General features: G+C 36.4%; 1 protein-coding gene across 5 annotated transcripts in view; it reads right to left on the bottom strand.

Annotated features, from left to right (window-relative positions):
* The window catches only part of mRNA-cap (RNA guanylyltransferase and 5'-phosphatase mRNA capping enzyme), a 450753-nt gene that overhangs the window by 393499 nt on the left and 37616 nt on the right, over positions 1–19638 (bottom strand). For 3 of the 5 annotated variants that reach the window (XM_090411573.1, XM_090411575.1, XM_090411574.1), the window contains exon 3: positions 4581–4692. The exons of the other annotated variants lie outside the window; for them this stretch is intronic. In XM_090411573.1, coding sequence (XP_090267699.1) covers positions 4581–4662 — 82 coding nt within the window. In that variant the 5' untranslated portion in view covers positions 4663–4692. The remainder of the gene's footprint in view (positions 1–4580; positions 4693–19638) is intronic. 5 annotated transcript variants of the gene reach the window in all.

The following is a 19638-nucleotide window of genomic DNA, read 5'->3' on the forward strand; positions in this document are numbered from 1 at the left end:
AACTCACAGTAAAGCTTTTACATTTCTCTTGAAATTTGGTTTCTTTCAATGAGGTAAAAACATTGAGAGCTTTTGCCTGTACTAAGAGGTATTATTTTTTGGTTACAATCCTCAATCCAGAGCAATAGAAGACGCTCTATTTCAATAATTAAATCGCTTCTATTTCGGGTGATTTGCATGCTTAAAGAAGCAGTAGCAATTTTTCCTTGTTCTTTGTATTCTTTGCTCTTATTTAATATTTCAAACTGTAGACTCACTGTATACCAGGTCTCAAACAATCATGAACAAACAATCAAACAATGAGGCACTTGATTCTTAAACTAGGGCCACTTTCATGTCTCTTAACGACTTTCAGCTTTTCCGGTCACTGCAGATTGGCAACAAAAAATTGTGTTAACTGATTAATCATTCGCTTAAAAGGGGGGGGGGTATCATTTCACTCAATCGCGCTAACTGATTATCGTGTATATCGAATTCGCAGTTGGTTTTCCTGTAATTAAGTAATATTTATTATACCAAGGTATATGTTTCTTTCCATAGACAAAAAAACAACTGCATAAGGATATATATTCAAGTATGCCTCAAAAAATTGTAATATAGACATATATTATTATAATATTTATTGTATTTATATTTAATACAAAACATACACAGCGAATATTGCGAAAATCAAATGCAAACATTACATTTTTAGCATCTTACATACACATTTGACATGGCATATTATCTCATATTTTTATATAGATAGATATATTGTTATTATACATTTGCAGTACAAACACATGAAACATAAAATGATTAGTAATAAACAAAGTAAGAATGAAAAACATAAAAGAAGTTTAATAACAATTTAATGTAATGGATGTGTTTCAATATTGCTACACAAAAAGTCAATATCAGGTGAAATATTTGACCCTGCAATTCTTAGATTTCTCCTTTGAAATGAAACTTATATGAATAAGCATATATTTACTAATATTCATTAAGCGCCGAAATACGCAAGAAGCAAAATTTGTGAACCCGCACCAATATCTGATTTTTTTCCATTAAAATATAAAAAATAACAAAAAATAAATAATAATAATTAAATACGTTTCTTTAAAGATAAAAAAAATCTACTTAGTCTTAAAACATTTTCAATTTGTTTTCATTATTTCACGGCCCCCCTCAACAAAATCTATGGTCCCCAAGGGGGCCGGATCCCACAGTTTGGGAAGCTCTGTATTTTCTGTAATTAGTCCATTGTTTAAACTTTGCTAAATTTATATAAATACTTGCATATTACTGAGAGAAGGCTAATCGGATTAAGTACCGATAGCCAAAAGCAAAACACGTACGCCAAGTACACGTGCACTGTGGAAGGAGAGCATGTGATCACCCCCCCCACGCATGCGCACACACCACCACCGAAGAGTATGCTAAGGGAGATTGTGGCGCTAGGTGCTGTAAGGTGATGTGAGCAAAGAGGGAGAAACTTAATGACATAGTAAGGAAGTGTTGGCGTGGAATTTAAAATGCGAAGCAGCGCCAGCTCAGGGCTTTTTCGCTAGGTTTTTCTTTAGTCATCCTCTTCACTTGTCACTGTTCATCCCCGTTCCTTGGAGGGATCGAAAAGGCAGAGATCGTGGGATGAATGAATGCCTAATTTAACTACTAAACACAGCTGGTGGGATACCATCAGAACCAGAAGTCTTTATTTATTATCTAGGCCGTTCAAGATTCTTCTGATGCCTTTCTGGCTTAAGATCACCGAAGGCATGTGATGCAACATTACAAGTAAAGTAAGGGATAGTTTTTGTATCACAAGGCATGACTGCCATTGGTGTAGGAGGTAATTTTACTGCATTTAACCCTTTCTAAGTCAAACTTAGCTTTCTTAATTATGGTTTTGCAAGTTGTGAGACTTCACTGTAATTTTTATTTCATGCATTTATGTGAACTGTACCCCCCCCCATTAGACTGCCTTGGAACACTTCTTGGAAAACCATAGCACCATCATGGCTTGGATAGTGGGCAGAAATTTTGAACATAGTTGGGAATGAGACTCTCATGCCAACATGGATAATTTCTTTAACAAGATCATAATAAGTATCTAGATAACGGAAACAGAATTCTGATGGTGGAAAGGAGGAGCCAAGTCTCAGAGATCTTCCTAATTAGCATTGTTGTGCCAAAAGACATCTTCATACAGACAACATCCAGTCTACATGCCATAAAGTGGCCTCTACAGTGGCCTTTGCATACCACTACATTGTCTCCCTCTAGACATGATATATCAATGGCAGCAAGATTATGCACCAGCTGATCAGAAAGCCTCTAATGCATTATGAGATTTGGTTCCAAACACTATCAGGCAAAAACAGTCTATAGAACTGCTTTATTGATGCATCTTCAAATATAGAAGTTTCTGGATTTCACAATATGCCTCCATGCCTTTGAAGGGAATTACAATGCATGTAACAAAATTGGGAGGGGGGGGGGGAGATAGTAACCAGGACCCTTGCTCTTGAGACCAAACACAGTAACAACTTCAAGTCCAAATAAGCAAACTGATATCTAACAAACTCTCCTGAAAATGTGTACAAAAAGGTATATAAAACTAACGGAAGAGTATAGTATAGTATAATAAAACTTGGCCTTAGAAATTTCCAATCTTTATACCAGAACTCTCAAGTATTTCAACACAATAGTAGCACAAATTATAAAATGTACCAACTTTTCTCATTATTAATAACAAAGGATAACTTTACTAGAGTATTAATATTGCATCTTTCTGTGTGTAGAGGCTAAAGTGCTGTGAGGACATCATGTTGGAGACTTAATGGATTGTATACAGCACTCAGAAAGGATTAAAACAGAATTTAATACTTTCTATATTTCGTATCAGTCACTGAGACATCTTCAGGGATTACAAAAAACTAATGTAACATATACACAAATACCACACAATACTAAGCCCAACCACGTGGGTGACACTAAAGTCCTATCTAGGTGGAACGCCTTCTAAGGGCAGTTGTAGATGGCCTGGAATGTAAGGTGGGATCTCTGATGATAAGTGTTTCCCAAATCTTAGGAAGCTTAATGCAACCATATTTATTAAAATTTGGTTGATTTCTGAGAGCTGCTGCTGATTCCAAAAATAGTCTCTCATTTTTGAATTTGCTGTGGTGGAGCATGGTGGTTTTTTTCCATGAGATCCTGTGGGTTGTATCCAAGGCATGGTCAGCCAGGCCTGACTGACCATAGTCGTGGTTGCAGATGTATGACTTGTGTTCCTCCAGGCAGATGGTTGCTGATCTGCCTGTCTGTCCAACGTACGCCAGCTTACAGGAACAGGGTACTTTATAAACTCCAGGCACTGATCTTTTGTAGAACGGATAAGGGTAGCAAGTTTGCAGTGGGGCTTAAATGCTGTGTAGGTTATACTTTAAAATATTGGCTATTTTTTGGGTATGGCGATGGCATTTCTAAACTCTTTCTGAAGAGAAGATCGGGGAATTGGGGAGGAACTGATTATTTTTTAATACTGTGATCGCTGTAGCCATTTGAGAGGAAAGTGTTGTATATGTGGTCAAGCTCAGTTGTAAGGGCAGTTCCACTGGAACAAAGATCGTAGGCTCTCTTAGTTAGAGTTTTAATAATGCCATATTGTTGAGCAGGGTGGTGGTGGGAGAGTTGGTGAACGTATCACCAACTCTCCCAACAATGGGCTTTAACAACATTAATATATAAACACAGCTCAGACATTTTACTGTACAGCAGAGAACTAAAATCTTCAACAAAGGTTAATGAGGTATCAATTATGGTGTGTGTGGGTGGAGTTATCAGATCACTATATAAGAATTGAAATGGTTGAAATATTGAAGGAGTTCGTTAAAAAAAAATCACTTCCTTGTGCTGCAATTCTCACCATTTCTGGTGTCAAAACAAAGTTCAACTGAAGTCAGTGAAGGTTTGGTTCAAGTTATCTGATCAAACGATGCTTCACTATCTCATGTTTCAACTTTTCACACAATGCATGTGGGAACTATACATCTGAATGTTTGAAAAGTTTCATTTTTATACATCTGTCTAGTCCAATTTGGAGGGAAGATTAAAAAATTTAGGTCAAATAGATGAACTAGACAAATCTTGATGCCTCCCCATATACAAAAATTTACAACTTAAAAAAAAAAAAAAAACTAATCTGACCAATAGGCTTTAATTTTAAAATAGCTGAATTAAATTAAGTATTAAACAGGTTAGCATTATTTTTATTTTTTTACGTGAATCCCATCCATGATATATTGTAAGGTATGATACATTAATATCATAAATGGGCTAAGATTAGATAATGTGGAAAAGCCTGCTGTACAGATCAAATGTAGAATTTTCTCAAGCTGTTTCAAGGCCTTCGATATATCAGCAGGGTAGCAGTCTCGCACCAAGTGATGAAATTCATGTACTACCTAAAAAATAAATGACAGGCAAAAAGGTATCTTAAGAGCATGCTCGCTTTGGTAATAAAGACTAATCCCAATCCTTTTAGATTAAAATATGCAGCAAGCAAGTAACCTAATTTAAGATCTACAGTTAGATACCTGCAATTATGCCTCCTTTCCTTGGACAATTTAACCATCTTTGAGGAATGTCTAACTTATTTTTCCTGTGATAATCACTCATGCTTGGCTTAGAAAAACTTATGATCCCTTTCTGAAAATAACACAAATAACATTTTTGTTTAAAACTTACAAACACACACACACACACACACACACACACACACACACACACACACACACACACACACACATATAATATCACAGGCAAATATAAGTCCAAAAACTTACTACAGGAAACACACAAATCATTATTCACATGATTCTTGTCAATAGCCCCTCAAACTCATTTGCTGTAAAAGCATTCACAACCTCTGGCAACTGCACTCTTACACAATACAACTTCCAGACAGACCTCTTATTCTCTTACCTTCTTGTCATGTAGTAAAAAATTTCTTCAGCCCTCAATGGAAGCACTTGAGATGACCAGTCACCAATTTAGCTAGTCTATGGAATCCTTGCACCACTTCCTCATCCCAAGAAACCTAGACAACAAATCTGTATAGAATAATTCAAATGTGATTTTATCAAAGCCTTATAAAGAAAAATGACTTCCTTCTATTTTTCAGTATGTTTCTGAACATCCAAGTGATCCTAAGAAAGCTTCGACACTGTTCACCATCAATCTCCAAATCCTTAGCCTCATTGGTTTTATGAAATCCTGTTCCATCTATGTAATACAGAGCTTGTAGTCTTTCCACCTGGCACCTATTGCTGACTCTAGTTCCATTCATATCCATTATTGAATGAAAATTCTGTGCTTAGACACCTGCCAGGTTAAATCTGCATGATCATTCTCCAAAGCAAATACTTCTGGCATTAACACACATAAAATGTATCTCTCCTTAAGTATCCCTGAGTCTTTAAATTACTATACAATTCATATTTTATATCTGAGATACTGGCATCAAGCATTCTCTGATCTTTTGTATTCTCAGCTCATTCAGTTCAATGATGTATAAGTGTGCATGGACAAATATACACACATAAATAGCTCTGGTTTCTCTGATTTTGCAATTCCATTCTCTCAATGAAGAATACTTTCTCAACACTTAAATCCAAACAATTCAAGTGCAATCCATCAGTCACAAAGAATTTTCATCATTCACTCACTAAATGAAGTGAATCCGAAGGACATCAATTTATAAATGCATACATCTAAAAACTGAAGACCATTCCTGCTACACAACTTATGTACTAATCAACTTCAATCATGACCTTTCTCAATTCGCTTCTATCTACAGTGCAGCAGCATACCATCTTTATTCTTCAAAATAACACTTTATTATATAAACACCACCAAGAGTAGAAAAAATATAATTAATTTATTGAAACTCTGTAATATTTCACTGGTTTTCTACCCAACACCTTCAGAGAACAAATTACAACTGTGACAAGCATACAACACTCAACTAAATCAATGTAGAAAGAATTCAAATTGTAAATGAAAACAAACTCATGTCTTAACATGGCACTCTACATGCGCACACACAATTTACAGACAAGATTACATTATCATCATATAACAGCGTTATGCATTTTCATAACGCTGTTATATGATGACCAATAAACAAGACTACTGTGTGATCATATGCTAAATAAATAACATTTTGCTACTTGTATATGGAAAATATGACCAGCATTGATTTAGCTTTCAGTTCTATATTGATGCAGCTTCAATAAAGATTAAAAGAATGGGTAGTGACACTTCCCATAATGCATAGCAATATACACATCCAAAAGGATGTGTGATGTGCATCATGGGATAGTGCTATGAAGATATTTCATGCACAAACTTATTTGCTTAGGCTAGTGTAAAGAATTAAAACACACATTTTGCCTTTTATTGCACTTGGTTTACATAATTCAGATATCTGAGTGGTGATACTGATCATTTTTTTTTCTTTTGTGGAAGTATTTTCATAAACACTGAAATAAAAGAAAACTAACATAGTAAAGATATTAAGGTTAGACTGTTAAATTACAGATATTTCAGTTTGTGTTTTCACAAATCATCTTCATTGCAGAAGAATAAACAATGGAAATTCAAATACGAAGAATTAAATTACATGGTACAAGCAGTAGTTATTTTTCTGTGTAATGAAGCAGTTGCTCACTACTAAGATCCAACACATATAATGAAATACTTTATTAAATATAATGAAATAATAATGTCACAGTTATAAAAAATAACTGTGACATTATTATCACAAAAGCAGATAAAGGGAATGCCACTGTTGTTTTAAATCAGACAACTTACATAGAAAAAATGAACCACTGGTATTGGACCACAACACCTACCAAATGGGAAATTACAACCCCACGCAATGCAACAAAAAGAAAACTACTGAACTACTTAAATCAGTTAACATGTGGCCGGAAGAAACAATTAAAAAATTAATACCACAGTGTGCCCGCACGCCCAGAATTTATGGCCTGCCAAAAGTACACAAAACAGACACACCATTACGTCCAATTGTGGAACAGATAATCATAATATTATCAAGATTATATTATCAAGAACAGATTAAGATAATCATAATATAACAATATAAACTGTATAATTCCAGAAGAATCCTAGTACATGAGGACTTTAGCAGGGTTTATTGTAGTTTTTATTGGTAATTTTTTATTTTATTTTTTTATTACTAGAGGGCAGGCTAAGAAAAAAGATTAGTTAACAATGTAGATGTAATTTACCTGTATAGAGTGCAACAGCATGTAGCTTGGTTCTTATACACATGTATCCTTCCGATGATGACCTCAATACAGGGGTCGAAACGTCAAGTTATTATTTTATTATTAATCAGTAAAATAATCTTTTCAACACGTGTGTTTTGTGTCCCTAAATTCATAAATATGAACATATAATGAAATAGTTGCTAATAACAATTTTGGGAAATTGTTATTTGCAACTGTATTTCATTATTAGTTTAAATCATACAGAACAATGAAAACAAATCACTCATTTTTTACCATTTACATTCCACACATGGTTGGATTTTTTTTCTATGCAATTTCTTTCCAGGGATGTAAACAGAGCAATAAGAGGTTGTGTCACTGTAATGGCTGCCATGAATAGTTGGAAAACATCAATGTAAATTCTAAACTCAAATTTATTTTTTAATATGAATCCTATCAATAAATGGTTGTAAACTAATAACCCATCAGCAATAGCATCACGAGTGAGTTAAGGATTACATAATCCAGTGCTGCTCTACCTGGGTCACTCTACATTGTTTTAGTAATCTTGATAATTTGGATACAGGGATGGTTAACAGAAGCCAGTGAGCTGTACATGGAGGTGAAGTGTTCTGAAAGAGGAAGGCGAGGAGTTGGGTGTCACAGGGTTCTGTTGTTTAACTTCTGTATCAATAACAATGTAATTCATGGTGCAAAAGGAGATATTCAGTTGTTTGCTGATGATGCTAAATTGGGAAGAGCAATGTCATAGATGTTCTGATGAATTGTTGTTATTACAAGCAGATTTGAAGAGTTTGGTACTTTGGACTGAAGTTATCATTTCAATGTTGCTAAGTGCAAAGCTATGCACTTTGACCAGAGAAGATGAAATGAGGAGGCAAGGGATCTAGAGATCTTGGTGGGAGGGAGGGGGGACATATCATGAAAGCTGTATGGGTTACCCAAAAAACTGCTGTTATAATAAAGAATGCTGACATGGATGAATAAGGAGATGACAGTTCCACTATATAAGGTACTAATAATGCATCATGGCCACAATGGTGATAAGAAAACACAGGAGAAAGTATGGACGAATACTCATGTTAGAAGTTTAATGGAATGAAACATTACTGGGAAAGTATTCAAAATAATATTTAATTCTTCGAGTATTTCGTCTCAGTTACAGAGACATCATCATCAGGGAGTACAATACGAGACTTGTATAACTGTAAAAACTAGATGTAGCTTAGAAATACCAAAGCGCTTTACATCGATTTTTACAGAGGTCAAGTCAAGACAGAGGTCATGCGATTGTTACAAAAATAACCTTGTTTGTCTCTGTATATTTTATGCTAGATATTATTGTAAATAACCCAATGGGAATTAACTGTAATACATCACTAAAAAAAAAGAATATTTTTTTTAGTGATGCATTGATTCATAATCAAAGTTTGTTGTTTATTTATATTTGTATGTTCATCCAAACCCAGATGAAGCTACAAATTAACATGGGAAACTAGTCAGTAACTAGTTGTATCAAAAAGTTGGGGCACGTTGATAGTAAGATTACGTTTGAAGAGCTGTGAAAGATAAGTGATTTAGTTTAAAAAAAATAGCATTATCGTTAATAATTGTGCTAGAATTATAGTTTACTGCAGAGTTAATCTGTTTAACATAAAAAGTTTGTTTTAATTGGTGTTAAATTAGTATTTTGATAAGATACAAAAATAGCGTGGCACATGGCACCAATGAGAAGAAAGGCAATGGCGTCGAAATCATCGCCGTCTTTGTTAAATAAATTTAACCCAAGGGAGTTCCGTTCAGTGTAACGTCTGTGGGATGTATACTTTTCCGAAAGCGGTTGGAGTTTGGTTCGAAAATGATTGTGGCGAGAAAGTGTGCCGAAAGTGTCAGGAATGCGAGGATTTGAAGTGTGTCTCAGGTTGTGAGATTGATATAACAGACGAAAGCCATAATGTGATCGAAAATAGCGATATGATAGAAATTTGCGATGTAGTGCCAGATAGTATTGAGAGAGAGCGGTGTTGGGGATGAGAGCGAAAGTAAAAGTACAGAGCGTGAGAATGGTTTGAGTGATAAAAAAAAAGATTTAGTTGCAATGAGGGAGATCACAAGGTTGCACGGAGTGCTACATAGGGAGAAGCAGCAGCAGCTGGAACGATTACAAAATTGTTTACCGAGTGCATCAGCTAACGGAAAGAAGCGAATGTGTGATAAGAAAAATGAGAGCATGATCGGGAGTGAAAGGAAAATGAAGGAGCTAGTGTTGTATGGTGATTCACTAATAAGAGGTGTAATAGATGAGAGTTCGATAAAATCGTACTTACTGGGTGCAAAAATTAAGGATGTAAATGAGGCTATTAGAGCGCAAAAGCAGAGGGTGAAAGAAATGATAGTAGTGGCAGGAACAAATGATTTAAAAGGGGATAAATTTGCTAAGAGAGAGGACCTGAAGGAATTACTATAGGTAGCAAAAGAGTAATAGAGTTCAGATAGTGAGTCTGTTGCCACGGTATGACAGAGAAGAGTTGAGAAGGAGGGCCATACTTGCAAATGACTTTATGCGCAGGTTATGTAGGAGGAGTGGTGTGAAGTTTGTGGATGTGTGGCGTGAGTTTGATGGGTGAAAGGACTTACACAAGATGGATAGTGCATCTGAATGGATTTGGTGTGTGGAGACTAGAAAAAGTGTTGCTGAATGAAGTGAAAGTGGATGTGCAGATTCAGGAAACTAGAACTATTGGGGGGGGGGGATATGCAGACATCAGGGAGGCAGTTGAGTGCAAGAATGTGTATAATGTGCCTGAGCTAGTACGAAAGACAACAAATCAGAATGGGATAGTTAGTATAAGGCATCAAAAGAGTGGTGGGACTAACAGGCTTCTGCACTTCATAAATACTAATGACAGGAGTATTAGGAACAAGAAGAAAGAATTTTTGGCTTTGGTTGGCTCTTCCTGGCCACAGGTTATTGGCATTAGCGAAACATGGTTGACAGAAGATGATTTAGCTAGTGGGATTGAATGTGAGGGGTATGGTGTGTTCAGAAGTGACAGGGAGAATAAAATGGGGGGGGGAGTGTTATTGATGATAGCTGATGAACTGCAGCCAAGGAGAATTGAAGTTGAATTGCAGGATAGTGAAGAGAGCACATTTCAGGCTATTTGGTGTGAGATTGAGACTAGTGGAACAAAATATACAGTTGGGTGCTGCTATAGACCAGGTGATGGAATAGATGGTGGAGATAGTATGCATACATAAATAGACACAATGAGTGGAAGGAGGGTAATGATTACGGGGGATTTCAAACTATGGTAACATTGATTGGAAGGGGGAGAGGACACATGGGAGGAAGGAATTGGATTTTATGCAGTTATTAAGGGATAACTGATAAAATTATGGAGTTAATTAAAAAAGAAGATAAAGCTAAAGTTCTAAGTAAATATAGGAAATTAAATAAAGATAAATCAGAAATGTAAGGAGACGAAGGCAAAAGGAATATGCTTAAATTGCAAGTGCTAAGAAAACTGATAGCAGATGATCATGATTTTACAAAATACAGGAAAACCTCACTTAACACGATTAATTAATCCATCAATTAATGTGTGCCAAGCAAAATCACGTTAAGCAAATACAATAAACAACAGGAATAATTATAATTCATCCATCAGTTAGTGTAAATTTGGAAAAAAAAATTATAGTATAAGCTATAGAGGATAAAATCATCAAACTTAATAAAAATCAATTGCTTAAGTTACTTTTACAAAAAAAAAAGTATGTAAAAATGTTTGAATCATGCTCGACTTTTTCATCTTTTCATGCAATTTGCGATAGCTGGCGATCACTTTATCAAGATTTCGGTGAACTTTGAAGCTTCGTTCCATATCAGGATCAGCAAACAAAATCTTATTAGCATACTCAATGTTACTGAAAACTACTTCGTTCTTTTGCAGTTAGCTTCTTAGTCACAACATTCTCATCTTGTTCGCACTCCTTATCTTCTTCATATGCAAGCTGTTCTTCCAGTTGAAAATCATTCTCGCTAAACTGTTCTGAATGGAAATCGAGAAAGTTATTATTATTATTAGTGGCAACTCCAAGGAGTACTTAGACTCATCGAGGGAGGTCCTAACATCATGTCAAGAACAACTATTCGACATTCACACACAGTATCTATCATACTTTGCCTTGAACTCATTCACAGTCATGGCACCCACAACAGACTTTGGAAGCTTATTCCACTCATTCACCACTCTCCAATTAAAAAACCTAGCTTTAACACCTTTGCTAACCACACTCTTGCCCAGCTTCCATGTATGGCCCCTAGTCCTCCCACCACCAGTCCTATTCTCAAAAATATCTTCTGAATTAATCTTATAGAAAAAGTTCAGTAATTTGAATGTCTCAATCATATTACCCCTTTTTCACCTATCAAACAATTTCTGCAACCCACAAATCTTCAACCTGTTCTGATTCCATGGGCCTGCTATCATCTTGGTTACTCGTCTCTGGATCCTCTCCACCACCTCCTCCTCATCAAGAAGAAACCCTGGTGTAAAAATCTGCGCACAGTAGTCAAGATGGGGTCTTATCAAGGCTCGATACAGAGGAACAATAACCTGTTTGTCTCTGCTTGTTAAAGTATTTTTCAGCAACCAAGTGATTTGATGAGTTGATTTAGCCACTTTTGCGATGTGCCCCCTAAACTTCAACTCCCTATTCACCTACAAACTCAAATCCCTGGAGTAAGGTTCCACCAATGTGATATACTGCTGCTAATCTTTTCACCCCAAAATGCATAACCTTACACTTTGCCACATTAAATTGACATCCATTCTCTTTAGCCCAGTCCTCCAAACTATCCAAGTCATCTTGCAAAATTTTGACATCCTGTGCACTCACTATTGCTCCACCCAACTTTGCATCATCAGCAAACAAATGAACACTTCCTCTCAGATCCTTTCTTATATTGTTAATGAACAAATTGAAAAGTAGTGGTCCAAGAACAGAACCCTGTGGCACACCACTAGTCACAGGCCGTCTTTTGGAGACTCTACTCCTGAATAAACCACTCTCTGATATCTCTCCATCAATCACCCACCTGCAAGGTCAAGTAGAATCACTGTAAACCCATTACTCTGATCCAGTTCAGCTGTCACTGTGTTATAAAACGTGAGCAAGTTACTGAGGCATGATCTATCCTTCACAAACCATGCTGTCCCCCATACAGTATCCCATTTTCATCTACCCAATCCTGTATTTTTCTCTTGACTATTTTCTCCAAGACCTGACAATGATTCCTGATATGCTGATCGGTTGGTAATTTACAACAGCAGTCTTGGAACCTCCTTTATTTAGCCCTCTTTCCATCCCCTCGGCACTAACCCAGACCCGAGACACAAATTAAACAAAATGGTCAAGGGCACTGACAATTCTTTAGCCACTTCACGTATGACATGAGCTGGTATACCATCCAATCCCACAGATGTACTGACATTGAGGTTTTGTAATAGACCATTCACCTCCACTTCATTCAACACAATTCCCGTATAAGCTATTGGTTCATTCATTCCTGCAATGTCACCACCTGGATTATACTCTTGCAAAGTGCTAGCTCAGTAATTCAACTATATCAACTGATTCGGTTACCTCCCTACCATCTGAATTCTTTAAAATCATTCTCCTATATACATTTTTTCTTTTACTTGCAACATATCGATAAAACTGTTTGGGATTCTCTTTAGCCTGCACGGCTAATGTTCTTTCATAATCCGCTTTTGCTTTTCTTACCACACTTGTTACCCTTCTGGCCTGCGCTTTATACTTTTCATGTGCCTGCCAGTCACCTTTCTCCTTAAATTCCTTCCACAGTTGTTTCTTTTTTTTTTTTTTTCAGCTCAAGCTTAATGGTGTTATTCATCCATTTAACCCCCACTTGATTTATTATTCAGACTCTATGTATACAATCAGCCAATGCCTCATGCAAACACTTCTTAACTGCCTCCGATGCACTATCAACATCCAGCCCTTGCAGTTTTACATGACATGGCACTGAACCAATCAAACTCCTAAGCTTGTCATAATTACCAGTCCGATAATTCCACATGTACCTTGTCTTAATTGTAAATTCCCCACCTTTAGCCACCTCCCAAGTCAAGACTCCTATGATCACTCTCACCAATTGGTGGCAACGTGGTCATATTCATTACAGACAAATTCTCTGATGCAATTACTAGGTCAGGCACTCTCTGATCCCTAGTATTTTCCATTACATACTATTGCAGATAGTTATCCCTTAATAACCACATTAAATCCAATTCCTTCCTCCCATGTGTCCTCTCCTCCTTCCAATCAATGTTACCATAGTTGAAATCTCCCACAATAATTACCCTCCTTCCATTCATTTCTTCTATTTGCTTATGCATACTATCTCCATCATCTATTCCATCACCTGGTCTATAGAAGCATCCAACTGTATATTTTGTTCTGCTAGCCTCAATCTCACACCAAATAGCCTCAAATGTGCTCTTTTCTCTATCCTGCAGTTCCACTAATATTCTCCTTGGCTGTAGCTCATCAGCTATCATCAATAACACTCCTCCTCCTCCTCCCCATTTTATTCTCCCTGTCACTTCTGAACACACCATACCCCTCACATTCAATCCCACCAGCTATATCATCTTCTGTCGGCCATGTTTTGCTAATGCCAATAACCTGTGGCCTTGGAAGTGCCAACCAAGGCCAAAAATTCTTCCTTCTTGTTCCTAATACTTCTGGCATTAGTATGCATGAATTGCAGAAGCCCATTTGTCCCATCCCTATTTTGATGCCTTATACTAACTATCTATCCCATTCTGATTTGTTGTCCTTTGAACTCGCTTGGGCATATTACACAGATTCATACACTCAACTATCTCCCTAAAGTCTGCATATCTACTCCCTCCCTCCCCCTTAATAACTCTAGTTTCCCTGATTCTGCACATTAATGAAAGTTTCTCACATCTTCAGTTCGTTAAATCCAAGTTCTTTTCCAATTGTGCTGATTTCTTCAATAATGTAAGATCTTGAATTTTGCACTAAATAAGCTTAAAGTCGCCTTCTGCAGTGCCTCCTAATAAAAGCGTAAGACGATCTTTAAATACTTTATATCTTGGATGAGACGCTTCAGTTTTAGCTATGAAAGTTTTTGTTGGTATACGCTTCCAAAAGAGACCAGTTTCATCGAAGTTGAAGATTTGCCAATCATCATAAACACCCTCCTGAATTATCCTTTGCAATTCCTCAGGAAACTTGGCCGTAGAAGCTTTATAAACACTAGCAGATTCCTCACTTATTCTTATGTATTTTTAAAACAGTCAAACCATCCTAAACTCCAGGTAAAGCTTTCACATTTCTCTTGAAATTTGGTCTCATTCAATGATGAAGAATATCATTATTATTAATATTATAATTATTATTATCTGAGACCACCCGGGAGTCAAGGACTCATCGAGGGAGGCTGTAAATTAACCAACCCAGCTATCATACCTTCCCGTAAATTCATTTACACCAGATGCACTCACTACCCGTAAGGGCAAATTATTCCACATACTCACTGCTCTCTGGGAGAAAAACCTAGCTATTAACCCTTTCTTGACTGAGAACAACCTTAACTCCCATGTTCTCTCCCCGCCTTCCATATAACAAAAAATTTCATCATTTGAAATACTATAACACCCATTCAAAAGTTTATAGACCTCTATCATATCACCCCTCTTTCTCCTGTTATCCAGTCTGTCCTGATAATCTAAATCCCATAATCCAGATATAATCTTTGTACCTCTTATTTTTCAGCTTCTTTATTTGGTCTCATGGGAGACGAAATCTGCACACAGTAATCCAGGTGTGATCTTATCAAAGCCTTATAAAGAGCCAAAATTACCTCCTTATCCTTACATGTCCAGGTTTGCTTCAACATAGCAATTATCCTCTCAGTTGTATTTGGAACTTTTGCTATGTGACCTTTGAACTTTAAATTCTTATACACTAATAATACACCCAGATCCCTTGCCTCTTCAGTTTCTTGTAGCATAACCCTGCTAATATAATATGCTGCTGGAACTCTAATCACGCCAAAGTGTATAACTTTACACTTACTAACATTAAACTGACAGCCATTTTCATTTGCCCAGATTTCCAGTCTATTCAAATCAATTTGTAATTGCTGAATATCAGTAGCATCCCTGATTGCCCTGACTATCTTCGCATCATCAGCAAACAATTGCAAATTTGATGACAGACCCTGCTTGATGTCATTAATGTACAGACTGAACAATAATGGCCCAAGGACTGAACCCTGAGGTACACCACTGGTTACCTTAAATCTGGTAGATTCACGCACACTGTATACCACTTTTTGATATCTGTCTGTCAGCCATCCCCTGATCCAAGTCAATAGATTATGTTCCAATCCCATATTCTCCAGTTTATACAACAGCCTATCGTGTGGTATCCTATCAAATGCCTTAGAAAAATCCAACATTATTATAGTGTATCCATTCCCTTTATCCAACTAGGCAGTAACATTGTTATAAAATATGAGCAAATTGCTAAAACATGATCTTCCTTTAGTAAACCAATGCTGTTCCCTGAAGAGTACAGAATGCTTCTCTACCCATTTCTGTATGCAAGTTCTTACCAACTTCTCTAAAATCTTCACTACCACACCAGAGATACTAATAGGTCAGTAGTTAGACGCATCAGTTTTTGCACCACCCTTGTGCAATGGAACTATCATACTTTCCTTCCATTCCCGTGGTATCATTCCTGAGCTGAGACTCAAGTTATTCAAATGTGTGAAAGGCCTAGCCAATTCAGCTGAACATTCCTTTAACAGGCAGATATTCCATCTGTCCCTATTGAGAAATTCTTATCCAGGTTATGCATGAGCTCTTCAAACTCATTTCGTGAACCTCTAACTCTTCATCCAACATTGCAGTAGCACCATGATACATACACCTGGTTGATATATCTTAGCAAAGTGAGCACTCATTAACTGAACAATCTCCTTAGCTTCCGACACTCGTGTACCATCTGCATTCAATAAAGTTATTCTTCAACAATCATTCTTTCTTTTGCTTGGGCATAACGATAAAATTCTTTTGGATTGCCTTTAGCTTGAATGGCCAATTTCTTTTCATACTCCGTTTCAGCTTTTCTCACAATATTTGTTACTTTTCTGGCTTGAGTTTTATTTCATAACTCCTCTCACCCTTATTTTCACGATATTCTTTCCACATCATCATCTTCTTCTTGTGGATCCTAGCTTAAAACGGCTGCACATACATTTCACTCCCAATCTATTTATTCTTCGAACACTAGGAATACATTCAGATACCACCTCATTCAAGCACTTTTTCAAAGATTCCCATGCATTGCTGACATTTTTTCCATTCAGTAACTGATACCATGGGACCAAAGATAGTATTCTTCTAAGTTGATCATAATTTCCAGCTTTGTAATTCAGCATGTAGCCTGATTTAATCGGAGCTTCAATACAAGTAGAGACTTCCCAAGAAAGAACAGCATGATCACTGTCACCAATTGGTGGTAAAATAGCCATATTCTTGACAGAGATCCCTTCTGATGCTATGATCAAATCCAACACTCTTTGACCTCAAGTTCCTTCTTTCACATGCTGCTTGAGAAAGTTATCTCACAACAATTCAATAAATTCCTGTTCTTTCTGATCGTGAGATTTTTCTTCTACCCAATCAATGTTTGGAAAATTAAAGTCGCCCATAATGATCATTCGCTTGGTACCCATAAGGCTAAATTGGCGATGCATTTCTTCGTCCCCTACAACTGAGCTGCCAGGTCTGTAGCAACGCCCCACCATATATTTCATTCTGTTAACCTCCACTTCACACCAAATAGACTCAAACTCATCGCTACATGGGACATTGTTACCATCACTGTTTTCTTGTATTTCTACCCTAACTGGACTGAAGTCATCTGATATCATTAGTAGCACTCCTCCATCTCTCCTATCTCTTCTGTCATTCCTAAAAATAGTATATCCATTACACTCGATCCCACTTACCATATCTGATTCTGATAGCCAGGTTTCACTAATGCCAACAATGTTAGGCCACATCATATTCAATAAAGCAACAAACTCAAGCGAAAGCTTAACATAAGCTTTTGCCTGAATATTCCCTCTACTAAGAGATATTTTTTATTGGTTATAATTCTCAATGCAGAGTGACAGAAGAAGCTCCATCTCGATCCTTAAATGGCTGCTATTTAGGGTGATGGGCATGCTGAAAGAAGCAGTAGCAACTTTTCCTTGTTCTTTCTTTGTATTCTTTGCTCTTATTTAATAGAGTCCAAACTGTAGACTCACTGTATCCCAGGTCTCGTACAATCTTTGTATTGTACGAGAAACATGAAGTGCCACCTTTGTTGAAAGTCATTTAGAAACATGAAGTGCCACCTTCATGTTTCTAAATGACTTTCAACTTTGCTGCTTGCTGCAGATTGGTGACAAAAAATTTTGCGTAACCTAAAAAAATCACGTTAACTGATTAATCACTCACTTAAAGCAGGAAACAGTATCATTTCACTCAATTGCGCTAACTGATTATTGCATATATCGAATTCGAGTTAAGCGAAGTTTTCCTGAAGAAAAGGGGATATACCATTCGAAGAGTCAGATATCCTAGAACATTTGAAGAAATATAAAGATCCATATCCAGACAACAGGATAATAAAATAGATAGCACTCCAATGCTAATTGAAGACGTAAGAAATGCACTTAAAAACTTAAAGAAAATAAAAATTTATGTCCTGATTTAGTTAAAAATGGAATGCAAAAAATTTGGGTGATAAAAGTATCATCCAGGTAACAAAAATTTTTAACTTAACATATAATTATGGTATTCTGCCTAAACCTATGGAAAACTCAACTACTCTAAAACCAGAAAAGCCAAATTCACTAAGAGAAGCTGATTACATAAGTAATCAGCTTCTCTTTGCGATTTTAATGAGCAATGACTTGAAATTATTTCTTAGAATAATATTGGACAGGTGTCAAAACTGGATAAACAAAACAATAGCTGAAGAACAATATGGATTCAGAAGTGGAAAAAGCACAAGTGAAGCAATACTAAACCTCTGAATGATATGCAAAAGATCAACTGCTATACAAAAACATGTCTGCCTCTGCTTCACAGATTTTGATAAAGCATTTGACACTGGTCAGAACTCAAAGGTTTTTAGGAATAAACATAAAAACAAACAAAAATCATAATAATTAAACAAGTTTAACAGTTCTGATATTTCATCTGTCAAAGAAACATCTTCATAGGAATACAATATTAAAATTATAATAACATACACAAAAAAAAAAACACACGACAAATAAGTGGAAGAAATTAATTATGAGTGCAAACTCATAGAAGCCTCCATAGCTCAGCTGGACAGACAAGCCCTTAGGTTGGAAAGACCAATGTTCGAATCTTGTTTATGATGAGAGAAACCTTTATCAGGTGTTTTCAATCAAATGGCGAGTTGGCTGGTCTCACATGGAGATGGAGGGTTTCCCCTCATTGAAATGTGGGTTTTTCATCCTTCAAAACTGAAGGAAGAAACACACAGATCTACAGGCATAAATACTTGCCCTTAGGAGATGCAGTAGAGAAATGGTAGGCTAGTTGCATTAACTGCCTAAAACTCCTAATTAGGAGACTTGGACAATCTTGGACGAACAATAATTGGATAATTGGTAAACTCGAAATTAATTTAGTTATAATTGTAAACAAGCACCTAAGCCTAAATATGTGTTTATGAATTCTGCATGGAAATGACATATACACAAATCTAAACAGCATGTTGAGTGGAAGCTGTATTTATCCAAGGACCTTAATCAGCTAACCTTACTAAAAAGATGCAGGAACATTGGAATTACCTACTTGCGTCAAGTTCAAAATAAAATTTCATTCACTTAAAGCTCTCTGTATCTGCAGACGGACTAACTTTGTTTTGAAAATAGATCACAGGCACTGATATTAACTTATCCACTATTAATACAACCATTAGATCTCTTAAAACTGAGCTCTCTTCTATTCTCAACCCTGAGCTTTGGAGTATTCTCTCCGATATTTCAGATAAAACTGCCAAAGAATTTCAGAAAATAAATGAATATATTAAAAATATAACAACCTTTATAGATCATTTTCTCAGATGCAGATTTAGCCTCTTCAAGTAGTCATTAACCTGTGGTCAAAAAGACTTAACAAAACGGCGTTTTGTTAAGTCTTTTTGACCACAGGTTAATGACTTTAGTGTTTTTGGCCTT

Source organism: Typopeltis vanoorti, chromosome 21 (assembly GCF_054136105.1).
Source record: "Typopeltis vanoorti isolate ZY-2024b chromosome 21, IOZ_Tvanoo_1.0, whole genome shotgun sequence".
Lineage (NCBI taxonomy): Eukaryota > Metazoa > Arthropoda > Arachnida > Uropygi > Thelyphonidae > Typopeltis > Typopeltis vanoorti.